The following is a 15,382-nucleotide window of genomic DNA, read 5'->3' on the forward strand; positions in this document are numbered from 1 at the left end:
TTAAACTGCACATCACAAATAGCTAAACATTTTATGATTCCTGAAAAGCTACTGAGAATGGATACATTTTTGTAAACCAAAGTAATCACTTTAAAATTTTTATGAAGCTTATTTTATGATAAATTTCATTAAGGAAAAGACAAAGCATGAAACAACAGTAAGTATACTCAATTCTTTAAACAGGTTTCTGCAAAATATTTTTGAATTCATCTCACAAATAATTCATATTACATATTTTAGGACTCACAAACCTTTTATGCAACTTGAAGAGTTAAACCGAAATGGGCTGCCATGTGACATTTTGAATAGTTCTATTTAACTTTTGAGTTGCTTATGGCTACCAACATTTGAACTACTGTTACACATATGTTCGAGCATTTAAACAGGTCTGTGTTTACTTCTAAAAATAATAATAATAATAATAATAATAATAATAAATACTATCTTGTTGCAACCCCAAGAATTTAACACAGTCAACATCTTACATACCACTCAATATATAGAAATTTTCTCCATCTAAAACATCTCTTGCTAAAATGTATAACTATGCAAACTCACACGATTTGATATGTCAATGTTGAGGCCACTCTGCTCAGTGCTATCAGTAAGACAGCTAAGGGAACGCCAGACTTCTGTCTGCGAACTTAGGTCTACACTGTGCACTAGCATGCTGTCCTGGCTAGTCACTCGTTCATCATTTATACTGCTTCTGAAAGAAAGAAAAAGTTACACGAGAAAAACCTTCATATACACAGCAGCTGAAAGGAAATTGAGACACAAATGGAGAAAAGACAAGCACCAATTAAGACCAGAAAGATAACATGAGGGAAATATCTGTTACAGACCCAGTTAACATATCTAACATTTTGTAATGTAAGTGTTGGCAGGTAGCTCGAGATACCTCTGTAAGTAAAAAAAAGGTTATTGTGAAAATAAAATAAAAAATAAAAATAAAAAAAAACTGAATATTGTGAACTGTGAATTCTTACTGATAATTTAATAGTGGGCATGAAGATTCAAAATTCTGGATAAACCTTATCATGAGTTGATGTATGAGACATATGTTCTCACAGATCACTCTTCACTTCATTACATTTATTCTGCCATCGAGTACGAGGTACTGGTCACATGCATATACCTGGGTTAACAGTAATACTGGTAATCTGGCAAATAGAAATTGGGATGAGTCAGCCAAAGAAATATTTTAAGAAGGGAACAGGAAAGGGAGAACGGTATTATGTTGTGCTTTGGGAATGGAGGGGATTTATTTTGCCCTCATTCAGGACGTTAACTAATGTAGTCACTATGTTGCAACTCTAATTTGTAGAGTTATCTCCAGCGTGTTGTTCTATAAACATGAGTAGCAACATTAGCCATTTGACATCTACTGTTGGATAAGTCCTCCTCTAGACTTTTTCATGCATCAGGATCTTCAGTGACACACATCCAGATTGCTCTTGCATGGTTTCCAAACGCATCTACCTAGCTTAGTTGCTTAAGACAGTTTCAGAGAAAATATTGAGAACTTCTTAGCAAGACTGTCTGACCACACTGCTGCAGAGTGAAAATATCATTCTGGAAACATCCCCCAGGCTGTGGCTAAGCTATGTCTTCGCAATGTCCTTTCTTTCAGGAGTGCTAGTTCTGCAAGGTTCACAGGAGAGCTTCTGTAAAGTTTGGAAGGCAGGAGACGAAATACTGGCAGAAGTGAAGCTGTGAGGACGGGGCGTGAGTCGTGCTTGGTAGAGCACTTGCCCACGAAAGGCAAAGGTCCCGAGTTCGAGTCTCGGTCCGGCACACAGTTTTAATCTGCCAGGAAGTTTCATATCAGCGCACACTCCGCTGCAGAGTGAAAATCTCATTCTGGAAACATCCCCCAGGCTGTGGCTAAGCCATGTCTTCGCAATGTCCTTTCTTTCAGGAGTGCTAGTTCTGCAAGGTTCGCAGGAGAGCTTCTGTAAAGTTTGGAAGGCAGGAGACGAGATACTGGCAGAAGTGAAGATGTGAGGACGGGGCGTGAGTCGTGCTTGGTAGAGCACTTGCCCGCGAAAGGCAAAGGTCCCGAGTTCGAGTCTCGGTCCGGCACACAGTTTTAATCTGCCAGGAAGTTTCATATCGGCGCACACTCCACTGCAGAGTGAAAATCTTATTTTGGTATAATAATCTTTGTTTATTTATATACTTCATCTACTTATTAAATCATCAGTCTCTTCAAATCGTTCCATGTTGTCAATTTCTTCCTCTCTTGTACATGTTTTTCATGTAGGGACATGTAATACATCCAGTACCGCTCAATAATCTGTTTCACAAAATCTAACCAGTGTCTGTGTTTATGGCTTTTCCCTTCTAATGTTGCATCTAGTGGAAGATTAACGATACTTGGATGTTTTAGCTATGTCCTTTTCCATGTACTCATACTTGTTTGTTCAGATACTGTCTCTGGTAGTAGTTCATTTTGAAATCTCTAAAAGGCACATGAAAAATATGAGATTGCAGCTTTTGCAAAGCTGGTGCATCCTACACTCCCAGGATGGATGTGACTAACAAACTAAGTGAATAATATGATACATTACATAGTGTTAATTCTTAATATGACTCCTTCACAGGAAAAATGTGTAAGTTTCAAAAAACAGTTACTCACCGTGTAAGTGCTTCAGGCTGAGGAATAGAAGATTCATCACACATATCATGTGTTTCATCCTCAAATTTAACTTGCGAGAAATCCAAATTGATCGCACTAGGAGCAGAGAAGCTAAGCGCCTTAGAATTCCCCACAGCACTGCTGCAAGAATATATGTATCTTAATTTAAAATGCAATATTTACTGCAATTAACTGTTGTTATCAGAGAAAAGAGAGTAGTTAACAGTTTAATGTATCAGACAAATGAAATGGGGCAAAGTAAGATTGATATTACCAACAAGAAGACATTGAAACACAAACAGTCAACATTATCTTGTAACAGTTGAACTGAATAGACTAAATATATAACCATAATGCAGAGATGAAGTTTTATATTGATATACTGAATAGTACTCTAGCCTATACAATGCAGTAACATTAATGTTTCAGTTAACGAAACTAAATTGGGTGAGCAAGCGAGATCTGCACAAGATATAAGTAGGTAGCAAAATATAATATTAGTCCCCTTTCTGATATGGAATGTTTCTTAAACCATTTTGGCTTTGGTTACAAACAGAAGTGGACCTTGAAGCAGATCGAGGTAATCTAAGCATCAATTCCACTTTCTGTTCCCTGCATTACCGAGGTTATTGCAAATGATATATTTTCAGAATTAAAGTATCTGTTTTCTGAGTGTTGGCAAGACATCTGGAAACTACACACACAACCCTACCTCAATTCTGTAGAATATATTCTGCTCACAGGAAGACTGAAGAATTACAGTTGAGCACAAAAAGCATACTGTAGACAATGTGTATCTCTACAATACAATTTATAAACGTTTTGCACTAACTGGAAAATAACAATATTTTCATAACACAAAGTATTCAATAGATGTAATGTTGTTTGGAGTAGATAACTGCATCATAAGAGTGCATCATAAGTGAACAGTGTCTTGTTTGAGTAATGGCACTAGTTAGTGATCAACAGAAAGGCTCAAGTGCAGTGTAGCCACAGCCTACAGTACAGTGCTGTTAGCAAAACAGTTAGTGACAATGTCTGCTACAAAAATGTCGTTTACAGTTGTAAAGGATGAAAAACTAATGGAAACCGATGTCCAAGTTTATTATCAAGAAATTTAAGTAAATGTGTGATGACAATGATGATTTATTTTTCAGACATGTAGTAATGCGTGTCAAAAATGTGTGACTAGACTGGAGCAAATAAGTGATGATGATGTCATTGTAAATGAGTTTCAACCTGGAAAATCATAAATTCCTCAGAGTTTTTCAGTTAGCATTTTCAGCATCCCCCAAAATGTGAATTTTACTGACAGTCATGTAACTGAACCTAACTGATTATTCACAGTCTGCCAGGGTGCCAAATTTCAGTTCACTGTAAATGGTTTCCATTTTTCCACAACAAAACAAATGCGAAATAAGGCACTGTAGTATATAAAATGTTTTGACTTTTCTATCTTAGTGTTACGGCTAATTTTAGTGTTACGGATAATTTTTGTTAAGTATTGATGGGACAAATATCTATTTCACACACCCTTCCTGATATTTGATCTGGAACACACTTAAACTGGTCAATATTTAACTTGAAGAACTGACAGAACATTTTGTCATAATTTAATAAATGATGACTGATAAGTGTCATAAAGTACCTTCGGTCAAGCATTGGCCTAAAGATGGGATGTCTTGCAGCTTTTCAGTCACGTAACTGCTGGAGTAGGATGTTTTCTTTTTTATCACTTTCTTCTTACAGCAAGAACAACGATTACTTGAGATCACTCAGTTTGAGAAATGTACATTTACTTCCATGAACTGCAGATGACTGAAGAAACTAAGAATAATACTAGCTGCAGGCTACCTGCATGTGGTGCAAACATGCAGACAACTCTGTGCCAGCGCCCTCAAATGAAACACAACTTCTATTTCCCCCATAAATTTTATGAGATATGGCTTTTGTAACAGCTTTAATAACAATTTTGATATGTTAGCCGCATTTAGTATGCAGCAATGTATCACATAATGTGAACCAAATGTAAAGAAGTTGGCAATAACAAACCCTTCACATTTTATGTGCTAGGTTACTAAATACCCAAGTGTCACAATAATTGTGGCCAGTATTGAAAAAACAATAGCCACCAACATCAGGCTCTGATGTGAAACTAGGAGATACAAAAAAATCAACTTTCTGTACCAATCAGTTTTCTCAAAATCAAACTAGAAGTATTATATAGTGAATAAAATTTGCAAATCCAAAAGAACTGGTTTTCCATTTTTCACAAAGAAAGGAGAACCTCTACCGGAAAACTTACTCCGGAAGTTGATGCACGTTAGCTTTATTAACAAACAGTACTTTTTACAGCAAGAAAACTCGGAAACACATTTTCATCACACACTGCCATCAGGCACAGGCCACAGCCACTTCATGTGAACCATTCGTTAATGACGTCAGTCACAGTGCGATGGCTGTAACCCCCAGGCACGTCACATGTTTAACTCATAGGTTTCAAACTTTCTACTACGAGTTCTTTAATACATATGTCAATTGCCATAACTAGATGGGAAATATTACTTCTCCGAAATGGACCACGTTCTCCTTCAACAAACAGAGTATTCACCATCAAAGTTGTCCGATTTCCTTCTCCTTTTTTGTAACAGTGTCTCAAATAAATACCTTTAATAAATGTTTCATTTTCACTGATCTAGCACTTGTTTTTGTAGATAATGGCACATGAAGCACCAAATAAATTCTGCTCTATTTTGATAGTCTTCTGTCAACTTTCTGTTACACATTTTTCTGTTTTGTCAGTCTTCAGACAATTTTTCAATATTCATTTGTCTTACAATTTCAGGGCCCTTTAGAGAAATACCAGGAAAACCTGATTCTTTAAAGACTCAAAACTCTGATGAATAAAACAGCTTCAACTTTTCAAATGAGTTAATGTCTTAAATGAAATGATCAGATGGCATTATTGGTTGGGAGATCCTGTCTGGTGGTGTTCGGACATCAAGCCTTTTTACTAGCATAGTCTTGGTAATTTCTACTCCATTATATGCAATAATGTAGTTTCTTATGCATATCAATGTTTATCGTGTCTTATCTCATGAGTTGTATGCTATTCATTGACATAATTTTGCAAGTACATTCAGTGGTGTACATGGATCCTGTCTGCAAATTAAAACATTGTGCTTGATGTGGCAGTTTTACTGCATGAATTGTAGAAATACAGTAAGCAATAAACTATTTTCCTTTCATTTGTTATCCTCTGGTGTGTGTGTGTGTGTGTGTGTGCGAGGGGAGGTTCAAAGAGAAAATTTTTTGTAATGGTTTGAAATTATATATTATGTGTAAAATTTGTTGTAAGTCACTAAGTGCTCTCATTCTCAAATACTGGATGAATATAGTCTAAGCAATCTGCATACCTTAGGTTTCACTGTCTCGGACATATGCACAGTTTCTAACATTAAAACTTGACTTATTGTGTTAAACGTTTAATGAGCATGTTACGACAAATCAATAATTACATGAAATATCGCAAATCAAATTTTTGCTGTCTCTGGAAGCTGTTAGATAGGCAACCTGAAAGGGGGTCAAGTGCCATGAACCATGTAGCTGTTTAGTGACATTATCCACATCACTGGTTGCCTAAGCTGACACTAAAGATTTTTGGCTATTAGTTATTGTGACTGCAAATAGCTTGGAAGTTCCCAGAATGAGATTTTCACTCTGCAGCGGAGTGTGCACTGATATGAAACTTCCTGGCAGATTAAAACTGTGTGCTGGACCGAGACTCGAACTCGGGACCTTTGCCTTTCGCGGGCAAATGCTCTACCAACTGAGCTACCCAAGCACAACTCATGCCCCGTCCTCACAGCCTTAAGGTTCGCCTGCAAGGTTCGCAGGAGAGCTTCTGTAAAATTTGGAAGGTGGGTGACGAGGTACTGGCAGAAGTAAGGCTGTGAGGACGGGGCGTGAGTCGTGCTTGGGTAGCTCAATTGGTAGAGCACTTGCCCATGAAGGGCAAAGGTCCCGAGTTCGAGTCTCGGTCCGGCACACAGTTTAAATCTGCCACGAAGTTTCAGCTTGGAAGTTATCAACTGCTCTGTTGGGTGCACAGATGGCTTTTTTCTGGCATTAGATACTTCTCTTTGAGGAGAGGCACCTCTCTTTCACACTTTTAAGTTGAGACAAAATAAGCAGTGAACTGTGGAGATAGAAATGCTTATTTTATCAGTGTTAAGAGTTAATTTTATTACTGTTAATATCTCGACTACCAATTCCATGCTCCAGTTCAGTTTCAATATTATACACTAAGATAATATTATTACTGTTGTGTCTAGACAAGACAGCCTAGACACAATGAGAGGAAGCTGAAAGGCACGCGCTACGCTCACGCAAATGGGCGTGAGGTCTGAAACAGGATACGTAATGAATGCTATAAAGAAAAGTACGTAGCTTCTGGAATACTTAACTTTAATCCATCCTTTTGGTACATCTGGAGATTGTGGCGATACAAGTGAGACTCTTTAGATACATGCAATGTTACTAATGGCGCCTTGCTAGGTCGTAGCCATTGACTTAGCTGAAGGCTATTCTAACTATCTGCTCGGCAAAGGAGCGAGGCTTCGTCAGTGTAGTCGCTAGCTACGTCGTCCGTACAACTGGGCGAGTCTATTCCGTATCTCGAGACCTGCCTTGTGGTGGCGCTCGGTCTGCGATCACACAGTGGCGACACGCGGGTCCGACATGTACTAATGGACCGCGGCCGATTTAAAACTACCACCTAGCAAGTGTGGTATCTGGCGGTGACACCACATTCCTCCCCCGCAAATGTTAAGCTCACTACATATTCAGGACAGAATGAAGCCTTATAACACGACCGTTCGCCAATTTGCGGGGGAGGAATGTGGTGTCACCGCCAGACACCACACTTGCTAGGTGGTAGTTTTAAATCGGCCGCGGTCCATTAGTACATGTCGGACCCGCGTGTCGCCACTGTGTGATCGCAGACCGAGCGCCACCACAAGGCAGGTCTCGAGATACGGAATAGACTCGCCCAGTTGTACGGGCGACGTAGCTAGCGACTACACTGACGAAGCCTCGCTCCTTTGCCGAGCAGATAGAATAGCCTTCAGCTAAGTCAATGGCTACGAACTAGCAAGGCGCCATTAGTAACATTGCATGTATCTAAAGAGTCTCACTTGTATCGCCACAATCTCCAGATGTACCAAAAGGATGGATTAAAGTTAAGTATTCCAGAAGCTACGTACTTTTCTTTATAGCATTCATTACGTATCTTGTTTCAGACCTCACGCCCATCTGCGTGAGCGTAGCGCGTGCCTTTCGGCTTCCTCTCATTGTGTCTAGGCTGTCTTGTCTAGACACAACAATTACATTTATCAGTTCATAAAATTACTACTGAATTATGCACAGACAGTAAAATATTTGTTGATGAATCAGTAATAAGTCATACTGAGACAAGCAATTGGTCATTCTATTTCAATGCTCACTCATCCTAACTACTTAGTGCCTTTCACTTCACCAGTCTTCTCGCATCTCTTTTATCTCAATATCCACAACATCTTCACTTGTCACAATGTTTCCTGATGTTCTGAGTACACTGTAAGTTTCCTGGAAATACACATGTCTTAACATAAAGAGTGCAGTTATACTAATTGGTGATCAATACTTGTGTTCCACTCACTTTCTGAAGCATTTTCATTATTGAACGAGGATGTCTATTTTCAAATGTTCTCTATTTTATTTTAACCACAATCACATTCTGGCACAATGGAAATGTTCTATTAACCCCATTATACATAAATTTCATTGGGAACATTAAGGGTAGCTATCAACCTCCCCCCCACCAATACCAAGCAGTTCACAAGTATAAGCATTTTTGTGGTGACCTACAAATTCTTCAAAACGGACACAGTTGGTTGTTTAAGTTACTGGAGCCAGTTATGTTCAATAACAAGTCGGGGAGCTATAAATCAACCAGTCGGGGAGCTATAAATCCATTCAGACAGTGACTCATGTATCACAGTAGACCGAGGTTTGAAGCGTGTCACCAAAGTCGGACGCTAATGAATGGTGGTGCTGGTGTTGGTGATATGTTGATCTTTAATGCCTATATTAAAATATCTTATGTAGTGAGAATGATTAAAGTCATAAAACATTTAAAAATCAGCAAGAATTAAAATAATATAAGAACTGCCTGAAACCCATTACCGATCTGTTCAGATTAGGCAGAATTATCGTGACGAGTTTCTAGAATGAAGTATACCAAGCAGATAAAAAGTACACCATGGTAAGAAATGGGAACAAGTGTGGGAAAATGGCTCACTCTCACACCCTGCCTCTGTTGTGCATTGTTGAGACCTTCGTAGTGTCTGAAGTCGGTGCATTGCCAGTTGGCTCGAAAAGTGCTTTGTTAATGAATGGTGATGAGCCTTTTAGTGTGAGTACGGGTTGGTTGGACAGATTCAAAAAATGTCATGGAATCTGCCAGCTAACAATTACTGGAGAGAAGCTTTCTTCTGATCGTGATGCAGAGAAAGAGTACTTGGGTGAGTTCGAAAAAATGATAAGAGAGGGAAAGTATTCTCCCCAACAAATTTATAACGCTGACGAGACTGGCCTTAATTTTAGGGCATTGGCAACAAAAAGCCTGGCATCAAAAGCAGAAGACCATGATCCTGGTTTTAAAATGCGCAAAGATCGTGTGACTTTATTAGCATGCACCAATGCTGCTGGTAATCACAAGCTGCCTTTAATGCTGATCGGCGAATCTGCTAGGCTCAGAGCTTTTAAAAACTGTAACATGAAGTCCCTGCCCATATATTATCGCAACCAGAACAAAGCATGGATGGATGGTAAGCTGTTCAAAGAATGGTTTCACAGCCAGTTTGCTCCCTCTGTTTGACTGTTTTCTAAGGAAATCAATCTTTTTGATTGATAATGTGCCATCTCACCCCAGCACTGAGTAATTATGGATGGAGAAATTGTGGCGAAGTTTTTGCCGCCAAATGTTACACCACTTCTACAGCTGATGGACCAGGGTGTACTGCAAACATCAAAATTGATTTACAGAAAACAATTTTTAAGAATATTGATCCAAGATGATAGCATTCCTTCAGTGGACAAAATAAAAAAGACCAATGTGAAGGATGTTGTTTATTGGGCCGCTGAGGCATGAAAGAATATTTCAGGAAATACTCTGAGAAAATTGTGGAGACAACTGTGGACATCTCTTGAATTTCAGGGCAACCTAGTTGAAAATGAAGAGGAAAATCTACTACAAATGATACAGACAATCCCTGGATATTAAGGAGACATAGATGAGTGGATGGCAGGGGATGGGGCACGTGTGGAGAACCTTACTGACACTGATTTAGTTGCTGCTGTGACTCAAGACCAGGAAGAAGTGGACTGCTGCGATGGAAGTGACAATGAGACTGACGGCGACAAAGGAGAGCTGGTGCCACACTGTGATGCAGCAGAAGCCCTTGACCTTCCACTACGTTATTTGGAGCAACAGCCCCCCGCTACACCTGTTGATTTGATGTTTACGAGATGATGGTGCAACTATGTGTCACATAACAGACTGTCTTCATTACACCAAAAAACAATGACTGTGTTTTTGTCATCTAAAAAGTAGGGATAAAATTTCCGCTGTATTTTAGTAAGTTTTACAGTTTTTCTTTCATTGTTTGTTTAAACCTAATGTTTTCTTGCGAATTTTTCTAATACATGTTTACCGTACTGTGTAAATTAAAATAGTGTGTATGTACAGAAGTATTTCACCACACAGTTGTCCATACTTAGACTAACATTTTTCATGTTCGTATTAACCGAATGTTCGGATTATCGTGGTCTGGTTTAGTGGGATTCTGCTGTATAAGGATGGCACGGCTCACACAAAGTTCATGAACCTACACTGAAGATCAATCTGGCCACACTTTTCTGAGCTAAGAACATTCTCAGTGTGTGCACAGAGCTGCCCCAAAATACAGGGTGTACATAAAGTCCGGGAATACTTTCAATTATTTATTGCACAAGAGCTAAACATTGTACAAATGTCATACATATTGTATTTTGAAGATAAACTCTGAAAGTTTTTTACAAACATTCAATATGTGAACCATGAGTGACCCAGCAGGCGTCAATACGGTAATCGATTTCTTGCCATACCCGTTCCAGCATGCCATCATCGACTGTGGCAGTCGCTTCCCATATTCTCTCCCTCAGCTCTGCTACATCACATGGTAGAGGTGGTACATACTCCAGATCTTTAATGTGTTCCCACAGAAAAAGAGTCACACGGAGTGAGATCTGGTGAGCGGGGAGGACATTTCATGAAACAGCTGTCCCCTTCTGTAGCATGGTCGATCCATCGATGTGGCAGCTCCATGTTCAGGTACCCACGAACTTCACGATGAAAATGGGGAGGAGCCCCATCCTACTGAAAGATGAACGCAGAGTCCAATTGCAATTGAGGCATCAGCCATTGCTGCAAAATTTTCAAGTGGAAATATCCAGTGATAGTGCTCTCGGTGAAGAAGAATGGCTCGTTCGTGCTCCACATTCACTTCACTCATACTGGGATGTCCGCTTCTCTTTGCCGGGCGCAAGTAAACTGTCATAATCAATTTGTTGTGCCAGTGGTAAATGACCTTTCTTGATGGTGGCTTCTTACCATACTTGGTTCTAAACATCTGTTGGACAGCTGTAGCACACTTGTTTTTGTTGAACTCCAACACACAGAAAGCTCACTCCACACCTGAACTCACCATGTTTGTGATCAGCACTGACTATCAGCAAATTACCAAACTATGCTGCGGTATCATACATATGATGTAAAACAGAACAAAAGTGAGCAAAGCAAATAAAGCCTTCATGTTGCTTGTCAGAGATGGTAGAGGTCATTCTTATAGTAAAGAAAGCAGCATTCAGTTTCTGCACAAGATCTTGAACATGGCACTTCCATGAAAGCCTTCCACCTACTCTCTGTCCTAAAATTTAAAATGGTTCATTTCACTGACTGTTTGACCACTTTTCAACAAAAAAAATTCACTTTTACAAGAGTTCTATATCAAAATTGTGTGAAGTGCATTTTATTACAGTGAAGCGTTAATACGTTCTCTGAAAGCCATGTACCTGTGTTTCTGACTACCTTATTAGCCACAACATTTATATTACATTCCACATCTTTCACAATGGTAGTTGCATAATCAGTAAAGCAAACATTTTTTGTGTTAACTGTCACGTATGATGGCAGAACATTGCTATGTATGGAGAGAAGCAATGAGCCCAGAACAGGACCATTTGACATCCCAACCCCCTGAAGAGTGACATGACTTCTTCATGAAATGATATGTCCCACTTATAGGCTTTCATGACAACGAAAGATGTTTGCAATGTTTTGCTATAAATAAGTGTTGGGATGTCTAACTGCGCGATAGCATTATGATACAGGCAGATGGGAGAACATCTTGAACCCATCACATCTACAAGGCAGGATGGCAAGTGAGTGTCTCCACCGGCTGTGTGGGGCTGCTTGTTGCTTGGCATTACAGTTTGAAAAGTTTAGAAGACAAGCCTAAAAAGCAAAAAAGGTCATGGCTACAATGGATGCTGTGACAAATGACTGTCCAAATGGTTTATGTAGAGAATACTTCTTGTCTTGATCTTGTCCAAGTTCCAGCAATTAAAAAAAAAAAAGTCTGTGTTATACAACAGACTGTAAATTGAGAGATGATATTTTGTAAGAGAAAGTGTCAATACAGAAGGTTTAAAGTTCAGTTGTTCACATCCTCAAGTAGCATGAAAGAAAATTAACATTCTCTTTCAGCACCCATCCATGCTCTCAAGGAGACTGTTGCAACACAGTTAAGTGGAACCTCAGCGAACATTAAGAATGGCAACCAGGAGAAAATTTAAAGAATACATCTACTGACATCTAACACAGAAGGGTTACAGATCACACACAGGAAGTGTAACATTGATGTCACACTGATAACCATCTATGTTGCATTGCACCCCACTTAAATTATGTGACTCCAGTCACATTCAGCTTAAAACCTCTTTCCTGTTTGTTGACACTGGAGGACAACCTCCTTCTCCCTACTTTCCAGATGGGAAGTGAATCACTGTTGAGCTTTCCCCCTAATCCCATAATGTTTCGGTTCATGCAGAAATATTGCATGGTCCACACAATTAAATTGTTCACTTTTCGCTGTCCTCAACTTACTGTTTAGCTCTAATAGTGTCTCACACAGAGAATACTGCTTTCCTGAAACCAAACAGTAAGCCTGACAGTAAAACATGTCTGCTGAAGTATGCTACCACTCTTCTATACATCTCTTTCTCAAAAACATTTGAAAACCTAGCTAACAAAGAAACTGGTCAGTAATTGTCCACTATCACTATCACTATCACTATCACTCTCGCTCTCTCTCTCTCTCTCTCTCTCTCTCTCTCTCTCTTCCACCCCATCCCTTTCTCATCAAAATATAAGAAATATTAGAGATAAAGTTAGTGAACTGCTTATAGACGTTGACTCTGAAGTTACTGGTATATCAGAGCACTACTTGAACACTGCGAAAATACAGTCTGATACATACAGTCAAAACATTGGCTGGTGCAAAAGTTTTTACCATTTTACAGCTGTGTGGCACTAGCTCCAAGTGTTGAGAAAGCAATCAATCACTTGTCTCATAAGACTAATGTTTGTTCTTAATCTGTTCTTTTGGACATGGCCAAAAGAACTGATACCATGCAGAATCCGCAGTTGTGATAAACATTATGTAAACTGAAGATGGAGGGGGAGAGAAAGGAAAGGGAAGAGAAGCGAAGGGACGAAACTATTGATGTGAGCCGCCTCAGGACTTTAGGTGGAACCATTGGCAACAAGTGAAAATGTGTGCTGGGCCGGGATTCAAATCCATGATGTCCTGCTTACTAGGCAGCTGCATTAACCACTGCACCACCCAGACACAGTGTTCATCACAATTGCACAGACTATCTCGGGACGCCTCCTGATCAACCCACATTCCCAACTAGTGCCACTTCTCTGCAACCCGTCCATGTCTCCATGCCCACTACTTTGAGATTCTTGCACGAGTTCGAATGTAATTGTGCATCTGCAGTGAAGGTGGTGGATTCATTGTCCATCAAGGCAAATCAATTATACGAATGAGTGATGTCTGTTCTTTCAGATGCACAATTACATTAGAGCTACTGCAGAAATCTCAAAGTAGCAAGCATGGACGACATGGAAGGCGACTGAAGATAAGTGGCACTAGGTGGGAATGTGGGTCAGCCAGGAAGCATGTCCAGATAGTCCACAAAATTGTGATGAACACTGTTTCCAGGTGCTGCAGTGGTTAATGCAACTCCCTAGTAAGCAGGAGATCCCAGTTTCAAATCTGGTCTGGCCCACATTTTCACTGGTTGCTGCTGATTCTGCATAAAGTACTGATACAGCTGACATAAATCGTTCCTTTCCTTCCCTTTCCTTTCTCCCCCTCCACCTTCAATTTACATTTAAATTATTTTCTACATAATTAACAAAACAGTTGGTATATTTTTGTATTCCATATGTTAGTAAATTACTAAGATACAGGAAATATCACAAAATACATGTAGAAACAGCGGAATCACAATGATTCAATGACATATGTTACATCTACATCTACATCTACATCTACATTTATACTCCGCAAGCCAACCAACGGTGTGTGGCGGAGGACACTTTACGTGCCACTGTAATTACCTCCCTTTCCTGTTCCAGTCGCGTATGGTTCGCGGGAAGAACGACTGTCTGAAAGCCTCCGTGCACGCTCCAATCTCTCTACTTTTACATTCGTGATCTCCACGGGAGGTATAAGTAGGGGGAAGCAATATATTCGATACCTCATCCAGAAACGCACCCTCTCTAAACGTGGACAGCAAGCTACACCGCGATGCAGAGCACCTCTCTTGCAGAGACTGCCACTTGAGTTTGTTAAACATCTCCGTAACGCTATCACGGTTACCAAATAACCCTGTGACGAAATGCTCCGCTCTTCTTTGGATCTTCTCTATCTCCTCCGTCAACCCGATCTGGTACGGATCCCACACTGATGAGCAATACTCAAGTATAGGTCGAACGAGTGTTTTGTAAGCCACCTCCTTTGTTGATGGACTACATTTTCTAAGGACTCTCCCAATGAATCCCAACCTGGCACCCGCCTTATCAACAGTTAATTTTATATGATCATTCCACTTCAAATCGTTCTGCACGCACACTCCCAGATATTTTACAGAAGTAACTGCTACCAGTGTTTGTTCCACTATCATATAATCATACAATAAAGGATCCTTCTTTCTATGTATTCGCAATACATTACATTTGTCTATGTTAAGGGTCAGTTGCCACCCCCTGCACCAAGTGCCTATCCACTGCAGATCTTCCTGCATTTCGCTACAATTTTCTAATGCTGCAACTTCTCTGTATACTACAGCATCATCCGCGAAAAGCCGCATGGAACTTCTGACACTATCTACTAGGTCATTTATTAGTATAGTGAAAAGCAATGGTCCCATAACACTCCCCTGTGGCACGCCAGAGGTTACTTTAACGTCTGTAGACGTCTCTCCATTGATAACAACATGCTGTGTTCTGTTTGCTAAAAACTCTTCAATCCAGCCACACAGCTGGTCTGATATTCCGTAGGCTCTTACTTAGTTTATCAGGCGACAGTG

At 39.8% G+C, this 15,382-nt stretch overlaps 1 protein-coding gene and 1 non-coding gene across 14 annotated transcripts in view; both read right to left on the bottom strand.

Annotated features, from left to right (window-relative positions):
• LOC126457957 (transmembrane protein 94) overlaps positions 1–15,382 on the bottom strand; it is a 504,907-nt gene that overhangs the window by 99,927 nt on the left and 389,598 nt on the right. For 12 of the 13 annotated variants that reach the window (XM_050094697.1, XM_050094693.1, XM_050094699.1 and 9 more), the window contains 2 exons: positions 2,642–2,782; positions 559–709 (listed from right to left, as the gene is read on the bottom strand). In XM_050094697.1, the coding sequence (XP_049950654.1) occupies positions 559–709; positions 2,642–2,782 (292 nt within the window). The remainder of the gene's footprint in view (positions 1–558; positions 710–2,641; positions 2,783–15,382) is intronic. The other variant, XM_050094692.1, reaches the window with a different exon arrangement.
• Positions 6,412–6,486, bottom strand: Trnas-cga (transfer RNA serine (anticodon CGA)). Its single transcript has one exon. It is a non-coding gene; the product is annotated as a tRNA-Ser (tRNA).

The sequence above is a fragment of the Schistocerca serialis genome, chromosome 2 (genome assembly GCF_023864345.2).
Source record: "Schistocerca serialis cubense isolate TAMUIC-IGC-003099 chromosome 2, iqSchSeri2.2, whole genome shotgun sequence".
NCBI classification, from domain to species: Eukaryota; Metazoa; Arthropoda; class Insecta; order Orthoptera; family Acrididae; genus Schistocerca; species Schistocerca serialis.